The sequence below is a fragment of the Salvelinus sp. IW2-2015 genome, linkage group LG7, assembly GCF_002910315.2.
Source record: "Salvelinus sp. IW2-2015 linkage group LG7, ASM291031v2, whole genome shotgun sequence".
Taxonomy (NCBI): domain Eukaryota; kingdom Metazoa; phylum Chordata; class Actinopteri; order Salmoniformes; family Salmonidae; genus Salvelinus; species Salvelinus sp. IW2-2015.
The window spans coordinates 7,426,709-7,448,459 of record NC_036847.1 but is presented as its reverse complement, the minus strand read 5'-3'; the positions used below and the strand labels follow the sequence as shown (position 1 = coordinate 7,448,459).

The window sequence follows — 21,751 nt, the reverse complement described above, 5'->3', positions numbered from 1 at the left end:
TTGGCATGGGTCCTCAGTTCCTCAAAAGGTTCTACAGCTGCACCATCGAGAGCATCCTGACTGGTTGCATCACTGCCTGGTATGGTAACTGCTCGGCCTCCGACCGCAAGGCACAACAGAGGGTAGTGCGAACGGCCCAGTACATCACTGGGGCCAAGCTTCCTGCCATCCAGGACCTCTATACCAGGTGGTGTGAGAGGAAGGCCCTAAAAATTGTCAAAGACTCCAGCCACCCTAGTCATAGACTGTTCTCTCTGCTACCGCACGGCAAGCGCTACCGGAGCACCAAGTCTAGGTCCAAGAGGCTTCTAAACAGCTTCTACCCCCAAGCCATAAGACTCCTGAACATCTAATCAAATGGCTACACAGACTATTTACATTGCCCCCCCCCCCTCTTTTACACCACTGCTACTCTCTGTTGCTATCATATATGCATAGTCACTTTAATAACTCTACCTTCATGTACATATTACCTCAAATAACCGGTGCCCCCGCATATTGACTCTGTACCGGTACCCCCCTGTATATAGTCTCGCTATTGTTATTTTACTGCTGCTCTTTAGTTACTTTTATTTCTTATTCTTATCCGTATTTTTTAAACTGCATTGTTGGTTAAGGGCTCGTAAGTAAGCATTTCACTGTAAGGTCTACAACTGTTGTATTCCGCGCATGTGACAAATAAAATGTGATTTCCAAATCCCCTCCAGAATTATACTTCAGTGGCGGTTCCTTTACCAGAACACAGRCGGCTTCCATGCTGCAGACATGATGTCGGTAACTGCTGAGACACAGAGGTAAACAGAAGACATTATATAAAACTTTATTTGTTTGAGAATAATAAATGGTTAACTGGTTAATGTTGTAATTTATATATTATGTGTATCTCCATGTGCATAGAGCAAAGTAAGGGGAAACGTGCATAAAAGGAAAAGGACATTCGTTAGGCAGGGGTTTTTACTGTGCGGTCTGGCGGTGCGGCCGTCACAGCTATCAACCCCAGTACTCGGAAACATTTTCTGAGCGTAACCGAGCACCCCCTGTGGAACAGGAAAGGGCACTGTTAGGACAACGTAATGCGGTTGTCCGATAGTGTAGCGCGATAACAGAGAGAATCCAGCTTTACGCCTAAGTATTCTATTCTCTGTGTGGGCACCAAACAGCTATTTTTCTGGTTAATCTTCAACTCTTAACTCGGTGAGGTGGGTTACAATGGAAGCCATGTCTCGCACTGCTTGCACGTGTGACGGGAGCAAAGCAGGTAATCATGTATATAAACTCTCAATCCCCTGCTAGCCCGAAGGGGACAGCGAGGTATTCGCAGGCTGTGCCCTGAAAGGCAAATCTGAGAAACCTCCTGTGTGCAGGCAGAAAACTTTTGTAAAAATAAGAATCCTGCAGGTCGACTGAAGTGAACCAGTCACCTRGAAGAATAGACCGAGAGAGCACGTTAAACGCAAACTTTCACAGATAGCCATAGGTCCAGAATGGGGCTTATCCCTCCCACCATTTTTGGGAACCAGGAAGTAACGGGAGTAGAAGCCGGAATGGCTCTCTTCTGCTGGTATTGTTCTGATTGCTCTCTTGCGCAATAGAGAGGAGTTTTCCTGCTCTAGTATGCGAGCCGAGTCGCCACTCATTCTTGAAGCTAGGATCCCGTTGAAAACGGTTGGCTTCATAGCGAACTGCACTCTGTACACCTTTGTAACTGCGAACAAGACCCAGGGTCGGGCTGCGCATGCGCGCCAGTTCCCTGCTCTTGCAGCGAGTCACCCACAAGTCAGATGACAGTCACCCGCCAGTGTGACTGAGGGCCCTCTGGCAGCGTTTAATGGTAAGTTGCCCCTTTGTTGATTTTTTCTCTGCGCCCTTGGCAAGACACTTCGATGCGACAGATACTTTTTTACTGAAAGGGGTGGTATCAAAACACTGTGGTATAGAGACAGTGCTTGGTGGCAACTGACATTTTGTCTTCCTGCCCCGGCTAATTGAACGAGAGCCGGGAGGAGTGCTTTGGAACTGAGGGCACTTGGGGGTAAAGTGAGCTCCATCCATCTTCACTGTGAGCGGCTACATTGAAATGAGCCGCTGCAAAAGGCGAAGGGTTGTAGGATCACATATGTACCTTTCCCCCATTGTGATGGGGTGGGGGGAAGTCTGTGCTCCACTCGAGAGGGGACAGGACATGGTGTGGACTGATGGCTGCCCCTCTCTGTCCCCAATGGAATCAGTTGAGCAGGGCTTAGATGCGGCTGCGGTGAACGGCCCCTCCCCCCACTTCTGGCCTCTGAGAGCTTCAGAAGCTGTATTGATTCTTCCACAAGGAAGAGAGACGAGAATGACCAGAGGATGGGAGAGTGGCGCCTTCATTAAATAGTACCCGCAAAACATTAGTCTCAACGTCAACAGTGAAGAGGCGACTCCGGGATGCTGGCCTTCTAGGCAGAGTTCCTCTGTCCAGTGTATGTGTTCTTTTGCTCATCTTAATCTTTTCTTTTTATTGGCCAGTCTGAGATATGGCTTTTTCTTTGCAACTCTGCCTAGAAGGTCAGCATCCCGGAGTCGCTTCTTCACTGTTGACGTTGAGACTGGGTTTTTGCGGGTACTATTTAATGAAGCTGCCAGTTGAGGACTTGTTGAGGTGTTTGTTTCTCAAACTAGACACTCTAATGTACTTGTCCTCTTGCTCAGTTGTGGACCGGGGCCTCCCACTCCTCTTTCTATTCTGGTTAGTGCCAGTTTGCGCTGTTCAGTGAAGGGAGTAGTACACGGCGTTGTACGAGATCTTCAGTTTTTTTACAATTTCTCGCATGGAATAGCCTTCCTTTCTCAGAACAAGAATAGACTGATGAGTTTCAAAAGAAAGTTATTTGTTTCTGGCCATTTTGAGCCTGTAATCGAACTCACAAATGCCGACGCTCCAGATACTCAACTAGTCTAAAGAAGGCCAGATTTATTGCTTCTTTAATCAGAACAACAGTTTTCAGCTGTACTAACATAATTGCAAAAGGATTTTCTAAATTAGCCTTTTAAAATGATAAACTTGGATTAGTTAACACAACGTGCCATGTGAACACAGGAGTGATGGTTGCTGATAATGGGCCTCTGTACGCCTATGTAGATAGTCCATAAAGAATCTGCCGTTTCCAGCTACAATAGTCATTTACAACATTAACAATGTCTACGTGTTTCTGATCAATTTTATGTTATTTTAATGGGCAAWWWWTMTTTGCTTTTCTTTCAAAAACAAGGACATTTCTAAGWGACCCCAAACGTTTGAACGGTAGTGTGTGTATACCAGCAGTTCATTTATAAAGACTCTACAAAAATATATGACATAGCATACAGCAAAATAACTGCAAACTCTTGATAACTGAACTGGTATCCTCTCTTGTATTGCACTAACATTATCCCTCAAGTGCAAGCAATGATCCGTCTTCCTTACAGGGTCCTCCTCTCCAAGGATCATATCAACACTAATCAATCAGCGTTATCAAACTACTTATTACCTACTGGAACTGTACATACACGTGCACACACACGCATTATCAATCAGTAATTGATGATGGCGCTCCTGTCTATTTACTGCAGAAGTATTGATCGTCTGCCTTGCATTTCCGCCCTTTCAGGACTCCAGACCTGAGAACATTGTCCCTTAGTAGGTCAGCAGATGAATTAAATGACAGAGATGAGACACGCTGGCTAAGAAATTGAGTTCAGCATAAGAAAGGAGTGAAATCGTCACAGGACCAGCGACCTGGGCTTGTATTAATCTGTCTCAGACTAGGAGTGCTGATCTAGGATCAGGTCCCCCTGTCCATGTCATTTAATTCATCATGATCGAAAAGGCAAAAGACGGATCCTAGGTCAGCACTCCTACTCTCAAGGATTCATGAATATGGGCCCAAACCTTCACCTCCTTTACACCTGTTCCTACTGCATCACCTATACAGCATGATGAAGGCTGAAGAGACGAAGACGAAGAGACGAAGAGACCTGACTCAAAAGACTGCCTGAAGTCAATTAAAAATAGCCCTGGCATACAGCAATGAATTGCATTCAATAATTCAGCACTGAACTTTCGTGCGAGTGGAGGGGTGCGTTTGGTTGGAGGGGTTGGAGGGATGAGGGGTCAGGGTGGGAAGGGGAGGACCCCCACGGGACAGGAAGCCAATTAGCTGCTCTCTTTATGAGCGACACCCAGCGTTAATGATCATCGTTGACACAACACTGACAGATCGGGCCTGGGAGCACTTCTCTTGCTGCGTTGTGTGTTTATGGGATGGAGGAGAGGGTTTGGTGAGCATTACTATTCATTTGGCATGGTTTACTTTACATACTACCCATGTTCTGTTCTTGTGGGAATATGGAAGTGCCTTCCATATGTGAAGGTACATGACAGCCCCTCTGTCAATATGGGACCCTGAATAGAGGAAATAAAAGATCTATAAATGTATAAATTGCAGGACAGCCATTGAAGATTTCACTCCATTTCGGACTATCTCTGATTTATTTCTCTCCTCACCATTTCCACCCCATTTTTGTCTGTCTCCGTGTGTCTTTCACCCTTGGCCTTGGGAACAATGCATGCGGTTGTGGGATATCAGGAATCTTCCTCTGGAATGCCAGTCTGAGTCACGGTTCCCTTACCGCCACAGCTGTCCTCCAGTGGCACAGTCACTTGCCAAAACTAACACAGCCAACCAGCAGGCACAGGGGAAGACACAAGCCAACCCAGGCTAGCAGAGCTGAGCACAGTTCAATGCCATACCACACACTGTGCACTCTCTCAGTCTGGGAAACGAGCACTACAATACAAACGCTATACAAAGAAATAAGTCGTTTTTCTCTCTGGCTGCTGTGCCTCTCTCTCAATTTTTTATTTCTTTCTTTGTTATAGGCCCCAAATTGGGCTAATTGCAGTGTGTTAGGAAGGAGGCAGGACACTCCAATGACTATAAGTTTAATAGGACTGGGGAGGACTGGGAAAACTGGGGGGGTGTGCCTTTAGGGTGGCAGCAAGACGAGGATAAGAGGGGGAGGGGGAGTGGAGGAGGGGGCAAAGCAAGCAGCGCTCAAAAGTGTTCTTTTTACAACTCARATGAAAATCCCTGTCCATCTACATCCATGCTCTGAGAGTCTGACATTTGTATGGSCTGTCTTACAGACAGTACAGACTTGAGTAGTAATGTAGGCCTACTGCGGAAGCTTTCCAAATAGCTCTGAACAGTCAGTGGTCCAGAGAGAAACAGAGAGGTTGTTTACCTTTGAACTCTGCTCCGCCAGGGCTGATGTGCATCCTCTTCTGACACTCACCACAGCTCATCAGGTAACGGGTCACTGCCTCCCTGGGCAGYAAGGCATACGTCTCCGCTATCTGCCCATCAGCGAGAGAGCGAGCAAGTGAGCGAGGGGGGTGGGGGAGCGAGAGAGAGGGGAGAGAGASAGAGAGACAGAGAGAGAGAGTGAAAGACAAGGGGAAAAGAGAGAAAAAAATGATATCACTACCAGAGCCATGGCTGATAAAGATGCTACTATGCATGCTTCTAGTATTGAACACTGAAGAGGTGATACTACTGTCTCTACAGGCTCAATTTGAACTCTCTGTTAAAACTCCATCAAACAATATGTCACCACTTCACCCAGAGTAGAGGCAGTGAGTGTCAGTAGGGTTTTAAGGGTGTGTGTGTGTGTATGTATGTGTGTGTGTGTGTGTGTNTTGGCATGGTTTACTTTACATACTACCCATGTTCTGTTCTTGTGGGAATATGTAAGGGCCCTCCATATATAAAGTTATGACAGCCCCTCTGTCAATATGGGAGGGACCCTGAATATAGACAAATAAAATATGTATGAAATAGCAGGGCAGCCATTGAATATTTCTCTCCATTTTCGGACTCTCCTCACCTTTTCCTTTATTTCTGCCCCATCTTTCTGTCCTACTCCAGATTTCTTTCCATTTCCATCTTAACCCCGCTAGTCTTTCTCTCTCTCTCTCTCTACTACCCGCCCCCACCCTCCGGTCGCTCTCACTGTAGAAAAGAGCTTGTTTCCTGGCCATTTCCTTTGTTAAAAGCCCCCTAATTGGGCTAATTGCAGTGTGTTAGGAACGATACAGGACACTCCAATGACTAATTTGAATAGGACTGAGGCTGTCTCTTATACAGGGGGGGGAAGGAGAAGGTAGGGAGGGGGTGGGAGATGGGGGGATGGGTTGCCTTTAGGGTGGCAACAGCAGGAGAAGGAGGAGAAGAGGGCGCAAAGCAGCTCTCAAAACCGTTTTTGTCACAACTCCTATGAAAATCCCTTCCTTCATCCATGGTAATATGCGCTTGCAGTAACAGCAGGCTTACAGACAGTCGCAGTAACAGAAGGCTGGGTTATGAAGAGACGTATAATATGATATTTGGTGATGACTAAAAATGTAATAAACAGCTAGAGTTTTACCAAATGGGCCTAAACAGAGACTGCGTCCAAAATGGCACCCTATTCCCTATATAGCCCTGTGGACCCTGTTGGTAAAGTGCTTTATATAGTGAATAAGGTGCCATTTAGACACACCAGGAGCCTAGCGGAGATGATAGTCGGCAGTCTGGTCCAGAGAAAGAGAGATGTTTTTTTTTTAACCTTTGAACTCTGCTCCACCCGGGCTGATATGCATCCTCTTCTGACACTCGCCACAGTTCATCAGGAAACGGGTCACTGCCTCCCTGGGCAGGAAGGCATACGTCTCCGCAATCTGCCCATCAAAGAGAGAGAGAGAGAGAGAGAGAGATCACTACTAGAGCCATGGCTGATAAACATGCTGCTATTCTAATAATGAGCACTGAAGAGGTGAAACGGGAGAAGAAGAAAAGTGTAAGAGGAAAAGAGGGGAAATTAGACCTGTTTCTATAATGCTATACCATAATGGGACGTCGATTACTGTCTGTGTGTGTCTGTGTGTATTGGCTAAGCTGGGGAAGGGTAAGATTGAGGTTCTTGGGACAGATGTAATTTCTTCCCCCTTCACACAAAGACCACATTGTCTCAGCCCGTTACTGGTGACCAAGATACGTCAGCGACTTCCACTCTGCCTATTAGCCTCTCTATCTCCTTCTCTACTGTTTCTACTGGCTCCGTTTGGACTTCCTGTTAAACCGGCATCCAACAATATATAAACCCTTCACCAAGAGTAAAGGCAGCATTTGGCAGTAGGGTTTTAAGGGTTTGTACATGTGTGTGTGTGTGTGCGTGCGTGACGAAGAGAGCGGGGTGCTGTCTACTCTCTGAGAATAAAACGGATACAAATGTCAGTCACAGCCTTTGGTGACAGTTTGTCACTTTGTCATTTGACACGCGGCCTGGTGTCACCAGATTATCTCTAGGAGAACCGTAGTGAGCACGAGCCCATACAGGACAAGAGGGCAATCTGACACATGCACCCAAAGCACCACGTAGCCCACTGCATATCATCACTGCAACTGGGGCGAGACAGGAGAGACAGGGCGTCGGTCGGAACAGACCGAGAGGATTTTAATGGGAGACAAAGAAAGAGATGGAGAGATAGAGAGGGATGTGTTGGTAGAGAGACTACCCATAAACAGTAATGTTTTTCTTTGCTAAATCCTCTCTTACTCCCTTTCAATGTATTCCCTGTCTCTCCCCCTCCCTTGCTGTCAACTTCCCATTTTTCCTTTCTTTCTTGTCTATGCGGTCCCTGCAGTCATCCTTTCCTCCAACCTCTCCCCTTCTCCCTCAAACACGTCTCCCTCTATGGCTCTTATGGCACACACACACACACACACACACACACACACACACACACACACACACACACACACACACACGCCACTGTCTCCTTCAGGCTCTAACAAACAGGAGCGGCCATGCCATCCTGGCCAGAGGGGTGCTGGTGGTGACATGAGTGGGGGGGGGGATATAGAGAAAGGGAGGGAGTTGGGGAACGAGACAGCGACTCCCCTCAGATGAGTTGACTCTCTGTGTGTGACGACTAGCTAGCCTCCACCGCCATTGTCTTCCCAGTCCCAACAGAAGCTCACAAAGAGAGCCCATGTAGCCTACAGGGTGGGACTGTGGGTCTGGAATGGGCCTGTGGTGGTGAGCATGCCCACCAACGCAGCTCTGTCTGGTCTAGAGAACTGTAACAACACACACAGGGGGACAGAGAGGAGAAGTAGGCAGAAAGTTGGCTGAGCAGCGCTGCCAGCGAAGGACAGGAACAACGGGTTCCTGTGTCCTTCAATGTGGTGTGTGTGTGTGTAATAAACATTTCATGGCCCACTGTGTGACAAAGTACCCTGGAAGCCATGGCAGTGTGCAAAGGAAATCGAGAGTTAATATGCAGCAACAGAGGAAGTATTCTGTTCATTACACAGTCACAGCTCTGTTAACTCACTACGAATGTGATACTGATTTTCAGTAATTTTATGAATTCATTTGATTCATATCCATTAGAAGTTAAAGGAAATCCTAAAAATGAAAGCGCATGTGCTTTATAGTACTGAGGGAAAGATGAGTTACCATGTTCAACCAGAAGAGGGCAGTATCACCAATTGAGACGCAAAGTATCCTACTAGAACACATTGGGCAAATGAAAGGTTTTCTCCCATTGACTTTAGTACAGGGAGGAAGAACATTCTCCAAATGGCAGACTATGTTAAAACTCCCCATTTGAAAGAAAGCTAGGAAGGAATGATGAACAGAATGTTGCCCAGGTGTGTGCTTTGCACCGCGGCCATCACCATTCATCTAAATATAACTAGACATCTGGCCTTCAGCGACTGTGGCGATGTTCAGAGCGAGAGAAAGGCTGAATAGTTGTCAAGGGGAGACAGAGGAATACTTTCTCCCAGCGACCACAAGGTCAGCCTGGCACCGGAATCTCATATCCTCCCCAGCCCCATTTAATCTAAAGTGTGAAACGTTTCCTTTCATACGCACAAAAAAAACATAATCTCAGGCATTTTCTTGTAGAAGTGAGGTAAAAGAAAAAAAGAAAAGTGGTGTAGTTATGGAGGTGGTATGTGTCACAGAGATTGAGTCAAAGTTATTGACTCGAATTGAATTGATATTTTGGTGTATTTATCTGAAATGAAGTGAACTGGAGGTTCTGTGAATGAACTGAAGAGAAAAAGGCCAAGCCCAACATGAATGTTCCAGGTCAGTGGTGACTCCTGCTGAATTGTCAGAAAAATATTCAGATGATTGTCTAGAAGTATCATACAAATACTTCAACCAGGGATGGGCAACTTTGATGGGGGTGGAGGCCACAAAAAGATGGAACTCATCATGAGGGACCGCAGTGGCTCATGGCTCTGCGTAGCCACATCCACTACCTTGCCCCTCGTGATAGCAAAGATATACTAAATATATATATATATATATATATATATATTGTTCCGCTGGCATAATAAAGGGAGCCAGTTGCCCTCCCTGATTTAAACGTTTCCATTCATTTCAATGGTATTCTGAGAAAGTGAGAGTGTTAGTGTTATTGAATGTGAATCTGAAGACCAGACGGACAGAGAAAGAGAAACAGGTCACGAAACAGGAATTAATACTAAAGGCCAGAGAGGAACAGAGAACAGCATATTATTGCCAAATAATCAAAGACTGTTCGAGACAAATTCGATTTTCTTTATTTGTGCTATATTTAGAATATATTATTATGAAATATTACCTATGATAATGTGATTATGAATTCACTATGAAAGTAAGGAATTAGGAACGTATGGATTGATGTGTTATGCTRGTGTGTGGAACTGCCAATAAATAAATAAACTGGCAACAAAAGAAAAACTTTCCCTATGCCATATGGGCATGACAAACCCTAGGTATGAAGGTCAACAGTTTTTAAAACACCTAGTTTATTCTTTTGTTACTCGATTGCTTTGTTTTTGGACCTTAGAAGAAGAATAGCTGTTAGATAACAAAGGGGCTTGTGTTGTGTAAATGTTTGTTATGATTTTTCCACCAGAGGAGCTTGGTATTCTTTTTTGTTGAACGCGTCCGCATGCTTCCCATCCAAAACAATTTGAAAAAGTTTGTACATATATAACAACATTTTGTGACATTTTCGTTGGTTTTAGTCGTAGACAAGTTTTTTCTGGATGTTCGTGCCCTTGTCATTTTTTTCATGAGGCTAGTCAAAGTTCGGTAGCTGAAGTCTACGCCCCTTCGTCGGTGATTGGTCAACAGTAGGGATTCTTRAATGAAGTGTTTGTTGTCATTCAACGACAGACAACGATACTTCATGCACATTTCTTCACTTGAGAAATACTGCACCAAACATCTTAGTTCTCGATGTAAAATTGTGGAACTAAAACCTCCTCCGCAAATAGGTAAACATTTATTACAGATTGAGTTAGCTTAGATTCATTTGGAAATGTACTTGTTGTTATGGCATCTCAAGAGGGACAAACCGTAATATTGCCGCTTTTTTCTTGTTTTTCAASCGAAGGTCTTTTAAAGGAGTATGCGAGGCACAGACTTTCACTTCGCTTGGGCCGAGTTCTGCTAGAAGCAAACCTAGTATGTGTAACCGATGTGAAATGGCTAGCTAGTTAGCGGTGGTGCGCGCTAACAGCGTTTCAATCGGTGACGTCACTCGCTTTGAGACCTTGAAGTGGTGGTTCCCCTTGCTCTGCAAGAGCCGCGGCTTTTGTGGAGCGATGGGTAACAATGCTTCGTGGGTGACTGTTGTTGATGTGTGCAGAGGGTCCCTGGTTCGCGCCCGGGTCGGGACGAGGGGACGGACTAAAGTTAAACTGTTACATTGGTGCAGTGACCCGGATCACTGGTTGCTGCGGAAAAGGAGGAGGTCGAAAGGGGGGTGAGTAAACGATGTGAAATAGGCTAGCTAGTTAGCGGTGGTGCGCGCTAAAGCGTTTCAATCAGGTGACGTCACTCGCTTTGAGACCTTGAAGTAGTGGTTCCCTTGCTCTGCAAGAGCCGCGTCTTTTGTGGAGCGATGGGTAACGATGCTTCGTGGGTGACTGTTGTTGATGTGTGCAGAGGGTCCCTGGTTCGCGCCCGGGTCGGGGCGAGGGGACGGACTAAAGTTAAACTGTTACATATGCAGACGCCCTTACGCGTCTTATACCATGGTCAGGAGGGCAATTTTAGAACCTTGTTTACTGGAGCCCTTACAAAGAAGAGTGTCCCATACAGACAGAGGGAGTGGAAAAAGAGAGAGTGTCCCATACAGACAGAGGGAGTGGACAAAGAGAGAGGCAGTAGGCCAAGATATAGAGGTAAAGGAGGAGAACGTTTAAGTAAGGGTGACTGTGTCATAGAAGAGAAAGGTACAGCATAAGGGGAAGAGTGAAAAACAAGAGATAGAGAGAAAGACTGAGTGAAAGGAAGGAGTGTCTTCTCACCGCTTTGTAGGTCTTCTTCTGTCCGGCGTGTTTGGGTGATTTGCCGGGGTCGGCGCTGATATCTACGTGCATGGCATAGATGATGTCAAAGAAGTCCTCCACCACTGCCACCCTCTTCAGAGAGGAGTCGGACCCAGAGCCCCCATCCGCACACTGCAGGAGAAGAGGAGAGGAGAAGGAGTGGGACGTTAGCAGGCTGGATCCTTCGGTTGAGGCCTTCAGGCACCAAGGCTACACACAGACAAACAAACAAACGAACACACACACAAGCACAAGCACACACACACAGACAACAAGGCAGGGAGGAGATTCCCACCCAGCTCTGTATCTCCCAGACTGGGAGAGAGAAGGAGAGTAATGCTGAATTTTCAGGAAGTATTGTTGCGAACCTCCCTATTCTCTCACAAGGCCAGTGGAGAGCTGTGTGTGTAGTAGGGGGAGGAAGATTGGGAGGGGGGAGATCTGCCAGGAGCACACACGCACACACACACACACACACACACACACACACACACAAATCCACAAATCCTAATTCATACAAGAAGGATTGTAACATTTCAGGACAGGGATATGTGGACAGATAGCACCTTCTTCTCCACACAGCAAGGCTGCCCATGACTGCCGACACAGAGCAGGACATCGCTAGCTGCTTCACCTTTGTCTTGTCTGCTATCTGAAGGCCAGGTACTGTCAGCCTGTGAACACGACCGAGACTTCCCAACATCACCACAGCAAGCTTGCACTGATATCCAATGCTGTTCAGGAGTGACACGGGGGCCTGGTATTTAAGCAGCTTGTCAGAAAAGGCCTGCTCCATGTAGCAGTCCAATGAGCAGCCCACCTCCAAAATCAGCCCCTCCCTCTGCCCCCCCCCACACAAAAACAAGATCTGGCTTATTCAGCATACAAGAAAACACATTATCATCAACATCAATCCAGGCTCCGCTGACAAGAGGATGTTTGTGTATGTGTGCTGTTGGTGAGACCACCTGTCTCTCCTCAGTAGCGACCAGGTCGACAAGGCGGTCATCTCTAGCAATGTACAAGTCTTTATATGAACGGCAACCATGAACAACATGTGCAACAGACTCCATTACAACTCTGGGTGTAAACGGATCATGGTTTGCAGGGTACCAGAGTGCTAGGCTGTATTATGTGGGTAGAACTTGCAGCCTCACCTCAACAGTAAAGCAGAGAATGTCCTCGCCAATAGCAGCATTGGTATGCATGCATGCACACAGGGCCGGATTAATGCAGGGGCTTACCGGGGCTGAATCCCCTTGGCCCAGGCCCGAAGGGTGGCTCAAAAGGCAGCAATTTTTTTTTAAGGTAAATCGTTCTGAAAAAAAGTTTAGAAAAAGGAAATATATATATTATGTATGTAGTATATATTTCTTTCTTTTTTTCACTGCAACCGCCAACCACAGGAAGATCCCAATCTAAGTGAGTGTAGTCAGTCTGCTACTTCCTGCTGCCACTCTTCTAATCATCAGATGGGGGGAGGAGAGGAGGTAGGGGGCCCACGTGGGTAACTGCGGGGCCCTGCCTTGATTGGGTAACGTATTAATAAAACAAAAATAAAAACCGCATAATAAATAAATGTGACTGGTCAACTGTGTGAGTCAGGAGCTGGGCCCAAGAGGCAACATAAAAAAAAAGGTTTAATTCAACCACAGGAGCCGGCTCTAAATGTTCAAAGTACACCAGAGAGCATCATTTCGCCACAGAGGATCAATAGTTTATTAAAAAGAACTGTGGATTAAGTGTTATCACAAGCACATACAGGTATCTTCCAAAATGAAGGAAACACCAACAGAAAGCGTCTTAAAAGAGTGTTGCGCCACGATCAGCTGCCAGAACAGCTTCAATGTGCCTTGGCATAGGTTCTACAAGTGGACCTAAACCATGCCAGGAAAATGCACCCCACACCATAACATATACTTTCTATCCTTTGTTTACTTAAGGGTTTCCTTTATTTTGGCAGTTACTGGTATGACTACAGTCAGGAAGGCCACAGTTTGGGCATCATACGTTCTAAATAGGCTACAGCTTGTTGCGTTGAATAGGCTACAGCTTGTTGCGTTGWATAGGCTACAGCTTGTTGCGTTGGGCCATAGACATATAATCCATAGAAGGCTTTTGTATCACTTAACCATGGTATTTTGACTGTTAAGCTCATGGGTACACTAGCAATGGATGCCAGTCCTGACTTGAATGGGAACTGCCCATCTATAAATTATATTTCTATGGTTGGTTGCAGCTGTAAATCAAATCAAATCACATTTTATTGGTCACATACACATGGTTGGCAGATGTTAATGCGAGTGTAGCGAAATGCTTGTGCTTCTAGTTCCGACCGTGCGGTAATATCTAACAAGTCATCTAACAATTTCACAACAACTACCTGATACACACAAGCTGTAGGTTGGCCTTTTGCAGATTTCAAACTACAATCGCAGGAAAAACGCACAGTTTGGAAAGCAAATGCCTACTGCTGCAAAGAGAACTGTAGAACCAATAGTAACCCTTTTCTCTCAACAACCTGCAATTTGTAGCTAACAGCAGCACTGTTTTTCAAAGTAGCTCATCTTGAAATTGCCATGCCGAGCGCGTCGGCCATCGCCGTCAGTYGCCCATGGCTTCCTCTTCATCATTAGATGAGTCAGTGTGCCACTGGACATTTGATTTAGTAGCCTACGATATTGTATATATATTGCCTCCTAATATTTGACAATCTGTGTGTCGCTTCATTGGCCTGGGCTAATGAATTGGGCTGGGTTTGTTTGAATTCAAGACCAGATTGATCTCAGTTTGTCAGAGTAGGCACTCATGTTGGTCATTTGTGTGGTATTAAACAAGATTCAGCTAATAGTTTTTAAAAATGCAAAACAAATACTAATTTGACGCTGCAACAACAACAAAAATCCCCATGTGTGAAAATCCTGTAGCCTATGCCACATGGCAAATGTTACTATGGCTTTATTATAAAAGGGCTTTTTCGTCAACAGTAAATGATGTTGTGCCAGGAAGGGGTTTGAGGGGTCCTAAAAAAATTAATAGGGCATATGATTTCTTAATCTGGTCCTGCACACACACACACAGACACACACACACACAAAGAAAACAAGGCAGGGAGGAGATTCCCACCCAGCTCTGTTATCTCCCACACTGGGAGAGAGAAGGAGAGTAATGCTGGAATATCTGGAAGTCTTGATGGGAACCTCCCTATTCTCTCACAAGGCCAGTGGAGAGCTGTGTGTGTAGTAGGGGGAGGGAGATTGGGAGGGGGGATACCTGCCAGGAGCGCACACACACACACACACACACACACACACACACACACACACACACACACACACACACACACACACACGCACACACACACACACACACACACACACACACACACACACACACACACACACACACACACACACAAAGTCCCTGTGAAAAAACAGCAGGTGATGCATTTAAATCACTACAGTGAAATGGCTTTGAAGTGTATTTTTTCATAGCCTTTGTTTGGTTGTTTCTTTCTTTCACTGGCTGTTGAATCATTGTATTCTCCGCCCGGCTAAAGTGTGTGGTCAACAAACTGACAAAATTGTCATGGTAAGAGGGGTGAGATCTTTTTTCTTTGTTCAGGATCTTCAACATGACCAGAAGCAACAGAACCAAAACTAAAGAGCCATGAAACTCGAATCTGTCATTTGTACTCTCCACCTTAGAAAATATGAACAGAACATTGATAAGGTTATCAACACCATAGTTAAAAGGTTTGCATAGCTCAAAAACATTACATTTAATGAAGTCATTTCATTCTCATTTTGTGGAATTCTTCACATTTACATCTTCACAATTGAATCTATCGGGATCCCTTGCCTATCTTTACACTAATCCTGTTCAGAGATCCAAGCTCAAGCTTCAACAGCACAAAGCAGCACACAACACAAACAGGTCCTGGCTAGAAATGGGTGTGGGGGAAAAAACTCTTCTACTTCCAACCAGCATTCTGCTCACCGTAAGGCAAAACTTGCTGCCATGACAACCGGAGTGCCAACCTCTTGGGCAGGTGTGCGGGGCAGCGGGTCATGTGACACAGGCTGCACCTAGTAAAACTGGAATTGTGTCCACAAACACAACAAACGGTGTGTGGATTTACGCATGATCCAAAATACCCCTACACACAAGTCACACGCACCACATTCTCTCTGACTCGTTCCTCATGGTTTTGTCTCTATCTACATCTGCCCTTGTTTTATGCTCTAACCTTCTATTTCTTTCATTTGGTCTCATTTCTCCACAGTCGTTCTCTCCTAATGTGAGTATATTCCCAGTATGTGAGCTGAGCTGGGGAGAGATGTCTGTCTGTTCTGTGTTGCTGGGCACGCCCCTCCACTGGCTTTGTGTGGGACTCATTGGAGCCGACAGGTGAACATGGGGGAGGTGTGTGTGTGTGTTGGGGGGGTACTTCTCTCCTCATTACTGTTTAAAACGTTGATCCCTGGGCCTCCTTTAACAGATGCAATAGTCAGGAAGTCAGTCAATGCACTAATGCACTCACCCCCCCAACCCCACTTGCACTCCTCCTTCCCCCTAAACTCCCTCTATCCTCTCGGAATCCCTCACCACCCTCCTTTTTCCTCCCCTTCCAAATCCTTTTTTTCCCTTAGTCTACAAGTTATTCCTTCTGCTAGCCTAGTCTTTCTCTCTCTCCCCCTCGGTCTCACCCTACCCTTCTCACTCTACCTCAATCCCTCTGCTGCTCTCCCTCGCTCCGGCTGTCACTAGCGGCAGGTAACGAGGGTTGCCATGGCAGCATGGAGCAGCGTGCGGCATAGAAATAAAAGGAATGGCTTAATGGATGGACTGGCGGCCATTGCGAGTGTACCCATAAGAGCAAAACAGGAACAAAAAGCAGGAAATAAAAGCAGGAAGTGTACCCATAAATGAGTCACGTGATTTGTTGATTCAACAAAGCCACATCAGTTAACATCATTTGAATGAACATTACCATGGAAATGATTGTGTCACAATACCAGGCAGTCATTGTGTACCCATGAGTTTACCAGTCACATTTCCAGGGTTAGAGGTTTCAAGCCCGTTCTATTCATTATATTTATATGGCGTGCGGGGCAGAGGGGGCAGCATGCTTCTAAAGCGCCAGCTCTCTACACGCCCGACGTACACGCCCGACGTAACACTAGTGATGATGATGATGATGAGGATGGTATTTCTCATCGACAGGTAGAGGCATCGATGAGACAAGGGGACTGTTGTTGATTACTCTATAGAAAAACGACCCTTTGCGGATAACATTTGACATTAACATAGGACAATGCTGGGTCTTATTTGTCTGTTGCAAAAAACATTTACTTAAGTGTGTCATAATGAATACAACCCTGCTCTCAAGCTTGTAGAGCTGCATGGTGTGCCACTGTGCCAGCTCCAGCAGTCATGCCCTTTACAGGGAGGTCAAAGGAGAGGAATGCACTGGCCCACAACCACCATACCACTCTACCTCCAGGAGGTATGACTACTACTAGGGAAGGACACGTGAGCTGCATGCCTGCCTACCCACTGTCCCCGTGGCTGCCTGGGACACATGATGACGCAACCCCCCCCCCTGCCCCCATCCTCTGCCCCCATACGGCTGTAGGGCGCATCAGCCCGGGACGATAGTGTGTGCGACAGCAGAAACCGGCGTGTACGGATATATGTGGGGCACGGGGGGGGGGGGGGGGTCACAGCAGACAGGACAGTGGGCACCCACTCGCCTCCAACCCCCACTCCCTGCCTGCCCGGCGATGGGATCAAAGTCACAGCACAGGGAGAGAGAAAAGGAAAGGGAGAGAGGGCTAGGGCAAGGCTGCCTGCCCTGCCGCATTCATGCCACACATGACCGAACAAACAAACATACATACATAAATATGTAGCCTATGTACAGGTAACTGCCAATATAATGGAAACGCTTGAGTAAATGAGGGATACAAAGTACATTGAAAGCAGGAGCTTCCACACAGGTGTGGTTCTTGAACACTTATGGGAGATTCTGAAGCGGCGCCTGAGACAACGTTTTCCACCACCATCAACAAAACACCAATGATGGAATTTCTCATGGAAGAATGACGTCGCATCCCTCCAATAGAGTTCCAGACACTTGTAGAATCTATGCCACGGTGCCTTGAAGCTGTTCTGGCTCGTGGTGGACCAACCCCCTATTAAGACTATGTCGTCTATGTTGTCTATTGTCTATGTTGGTGTTTCCTTTATTTTGCCGTTTCAGGCAGCCCTCGTGCACCCATGCATACACACATGTAAATACTGCTCATGCATGGGAGGGAATTATGGTCGTAGAGAACAAAGTTCAGCTGGATAGCATCCAATTTAACCGGGGGATACTCCGAGGCAGCAGGCAACACACACAGACACAAAACGTTTTGATATACARMGCTCAAAAAAATAAAGGGAACACTTAAACAACACAATGTAACTCCAAGTCAATCACACTTCTGTGAAATCAAACTGTCCAACTGCAACACTGACTGACAATAAATTTCACATGCTGTCGTGCAAATGGAATAGACAACAGGTGGAAATTATAGGCAATTAGCAAGACACCCCCAATAAAGGAGTGGTTCTGCAGGTGGTGACCACAGACCACTTCACAGTCCCTATGCTTCCTGGCTGATGTTTTGGTCACTTTTGAATGCTGGCGGTGCTTTCACTCTTGTGGTAGCATGAGACGGAGTCTACAACCCATACAAGTGGCTCAGGTAGTGCAGCTCATGCCCGGATGTCACATCAATGCGAGCTGTGCGAAGAAGGTTGCTGTGTCTGTCAGCGTAATGTCCAGAGCATGGAGGCGCTACCAGGAGACAGGCCAGTACATCGAGACGTGGAGGAGGCCGTAGGAGGGCAACAACCCAGCAGCAGGACCGCTACCTCTGCCTTTGTGCAAGGAGGAGCAGGAGGAGCACTGCCAGAGCCCTCGCAAAATGACTCCAGCAGCCACAAATGTGCATGTGTCTGCTCAAAACGGTCAGAACAGACTCCATGAGGGTGGTATGAAGGCCCGACGTCCACAGGTGGGGGTTGTGCTTACAGCCCAACACCGTGCAGGACGTTTGCATTTGCCAGAGAACACCAAGATTGACAAATTCGCCACTGCGCCCTGTGCTCTTCACAGATGAAAGCAGGTTCACACTGAGCCCATGAGCACATGTGACAGACGTGACAGAGTCTGGAGACGCCGTGGAGACGTTCTGCTGCCTGCAACATCCTCCAGCATGCCGGTTTGGCGTGGGTCAGTCATGGTGTGGGTGGCATTTCTTTGGGGGGCCGCACAGCCCTCCATGTGCTCGCCAGAGGTAGCCTGACTGCCATTAGGTACCGAGATGAGATCCTCAGACCCCTTGTGAGACCATATGCTGGTGCGGTTGGCCCTGGGTTCCTCCTAATGCAAGACCATGCTAGACCTCATGTGGCCTGGAGTGTGTCAGCAGTTCCTGCAGAAGGAAGGCATTGATGCTATGGACTGGCCGGCCCGTTCCCCAGACCTGAATCCAATTGAGCACCTCTGGGGACATCATGTCTCGCTCATCCACAGCCACGTTGCACCACAGACTGTCCAGGGAGTTGGCGGATGCTTTAGTCCAGGTCTGGAGGAGATCCTCAGGAGACCATCCGCACCTCATCAGGAGCATGCCCGAGGCGTTGTAGGGAGTCATACAGGCAACGTGGAGGCCACACACACTACTGAGCCTCATTTTGACTTGTTTTAAGGACATTACATCAAAGTTGGATCAGCTGTAGTGTGGTTTCCACTTTAAATTTGAGTGTGACTCCAAATCCAGACTCCATGGGTTGATAATTTGATTTCCATTGATCATTTTTGTGTGATTTTGTTGTCAGCACATTCAACTATGTAAAGAAAAAGTATTTAATAAGATATTTCATTCATTCAGATCTAGGATGTGTTATTTTAGTGTTCCCTTTATTTTTTTGAGCAGTGTATAATGTTGAACACTGGACCTGGCAAGAAAGCAACAGAGGGCATGAAAACGACCAGAGTGAAACAACAAAGGGTAGAAATAAATATCCTGCTATGTTTTTGACGAGGTTACAAGGGGAAACTGTGCTTACTGTGCACCATCACAGTTTGGGTGTTAATCTATCGTTCCATCTATCTACCCATCTCATCTCTCTATCCCTAAACTCACTCCATCTCCCTCTGTGATTCCTCCCTCGACCCTTCACTCCCAACTCCCCTCATCCCTGCTCTCTCTCTTCAATCCCTCTCTCCAGGCTCCATCCCCTTTTCCGCCGCACCTCCAGGCCTGTGGTCTCTCCAGCGGCACATAATTAGTGCAGCCTTCCTCCTCTCTTTCCCTCCTTCTACCTCTCACCACCCCCCCCCCATCTCTCTTCTGCCTTTTCTCGCTCTCTTTCAACTCCCCGTCCCGTTCAAACAAGCCCTGTTGCTAGGAGACGCGAGGGGTCGATTCAGTAAACGTCTGCCTGGCCCTCGCCCTGCCAGCCCACCCCACCCCACCCCCTCTCCTCTCCGGTGGGCGGCTCGGAATGGAGGGATGAAGGGAAGGAGGAAGGAGGAGAGCAGCAGCGTGCACAGCCCCTGCAGACGGGAGGGAGTGTGTCCAGCTGCAGAAGCAAGCAGATGCAGACAACCTGCTTCACTTCCAGGACACACACACACACACAGGACACTTACACACATATGCTCACAAACATGCTCATCAAGAGCACACATGTAGACAGGCCCATTATCAAACACACAGAAAGCCATCCCATACCCAGGCTTAAAATAACAAAAGACCCAGCTGGTGTGATAACATCAATGATAAAACATCTCCTAACCATACTAACATAAGCAGCCTGGCTTTCTATCCACTCAGGTGTGTGTGTGTGTGTGTGTGTGTGTGTGTGTGTGTGTGTGTGTGTACATGCAGCCCCATGCCTTTGTTTTTTTTGCCAACAGTCATTAAGCGCAGATATAGTACTAGTATATACCGCTGCCAATTCCCTAATCATCCTCTTTATGCATCGGGCAACCTCATCATTGTGGTGGGTAGTGGGTACACGCCTCGGAGCAAGCTGCGGGCTGCAGGCAGGCGCAGCTGCAGTGGAATGCGGCTCCACAAAGCATACGTACGTTGGTGACCTGTTTATGTTCTCTTCTGTTCTCTCCAGTCAGAGAGAGAGAGAGAGACAAACAAGAGACACCCCTTTTAAGATGAGCCGTCCCAGAAACACAATACAGATGGGGCTCAGGGAGAGAGATGGAGGGGGATGTAGAGAGAGAGAGAGAGAAGAGAGAGAAAGAAAGAAAGAATAGGAGACAGAGAGACGGGGAAGAGGCTGGAGAAAAGGGTTGAGTGTATTGTGTTCACAGCTCTGTGTTATCTCACAGTGAATCCAACAGCCAGTCCCATTTTATGGGCCAATCTTCCCTAAATGGCTGCGTTAGTAAACAAACTGATTACAGATCAGGGTGCCCACAGGGTGCCCAGCGTGTGCCAACCAGGGCAAGGCTCTGTGTCTGTCTGTCTGTCTGTCTGTCTGTCTGTCTGTCTGTCTGTCTGTGTCTGTCGTCACAGCTTCCAGAGGGCTGGGTGGCACAGTCTGGCATAGCCTTCCCCATCTTACTATCCCCATCCCGTTTTTCTCCCTCTCTCATATCCTCTCTCCTTTGCTCTCATTCTTCAGATGCCCCTGTTCCATCTCCCTCCTCCCCCACCTCTCTCTGTATCTTTCTTTACCCTATCCTGCTCTCTCTACCCCCCACCCACCCCATCCTCTCTCCTCTTTCTCCTCCTCTTCTTCTCTCCAGTCCTTTGACGATGCTTCATTATGTTAGCGTTAGTTGGGTTAAGGCGCTGGCGCTGGCGGCCTCCTCCTCTGCTCTCTCTCCAGTCGAGGATTAAAACACTCGACAATCCCAATATCCCTCTCCAGACACTCCAGATCACTTCTCTATGCCTCCCCTCATCCTCCCCTCGTCCCTCCTCTCCTCTCGTCACCACCCCAGCGCGCTCACACGCTGCCTGCTATGTTCTATCGCCCGCGTTTCTATGTGCTAATTTCTGCCCATACTGTACCACCCAGCAGCAGGAGAAATACAACACAACTACAAACATCATGGAATGAATGCCCCAGTAGCCCACCTGTTATAGGGACTACCAATAACACCATGGAATGAATGCCCCAGTAGATTCTATGATGTTATTGGTAGTCCTATAACAGGTGGCTACTGGGGCATTATTCAGTGTTATTGGTAGTCCTATAACAGGTGGGCTACTGGGTCATTCATTCCATGATGTTATTGGTGTCCCTATAACGGTGGGCTACTGGCA

The 21,751-nt window shown here is 47.0% G+C and overlaps 1 protein-coding gene across 3 annotated transcripts in view; it reads right to left on the bottom strand.

Moving 5' to 3' along the window:
- LOC111966295 (nucleolar protein 4-like) overlaps positions 1-21,751 on the bottom strand; it is a 150,475-nt gene that overhangs the window by 92,285 nt on the left and 36,439 nt on the right. For 2 of the 3 annotated variants that reach the window (XM_023990809.2, XM_023990811.2), the window contains exons 2-3: positions 11,379-11,531; positions 6,625-6,736 (exon numbers count right to left, since the gene is read on the bottom strand). In XM_023990809.2, the coding sequence (XP_023846577.1) occupies positions 6,625-6,736; positions 11,379-11,531 (265 nt within the window). Of the gene's footprint in view, positions 1-5,262; positions 5,363-6,624; positions 6,737-11,378; positions 11,532-21,751 lie in introns of those variants that run through there. The other variant, XM_023990810.2, reaches the window with a different exon arrangement.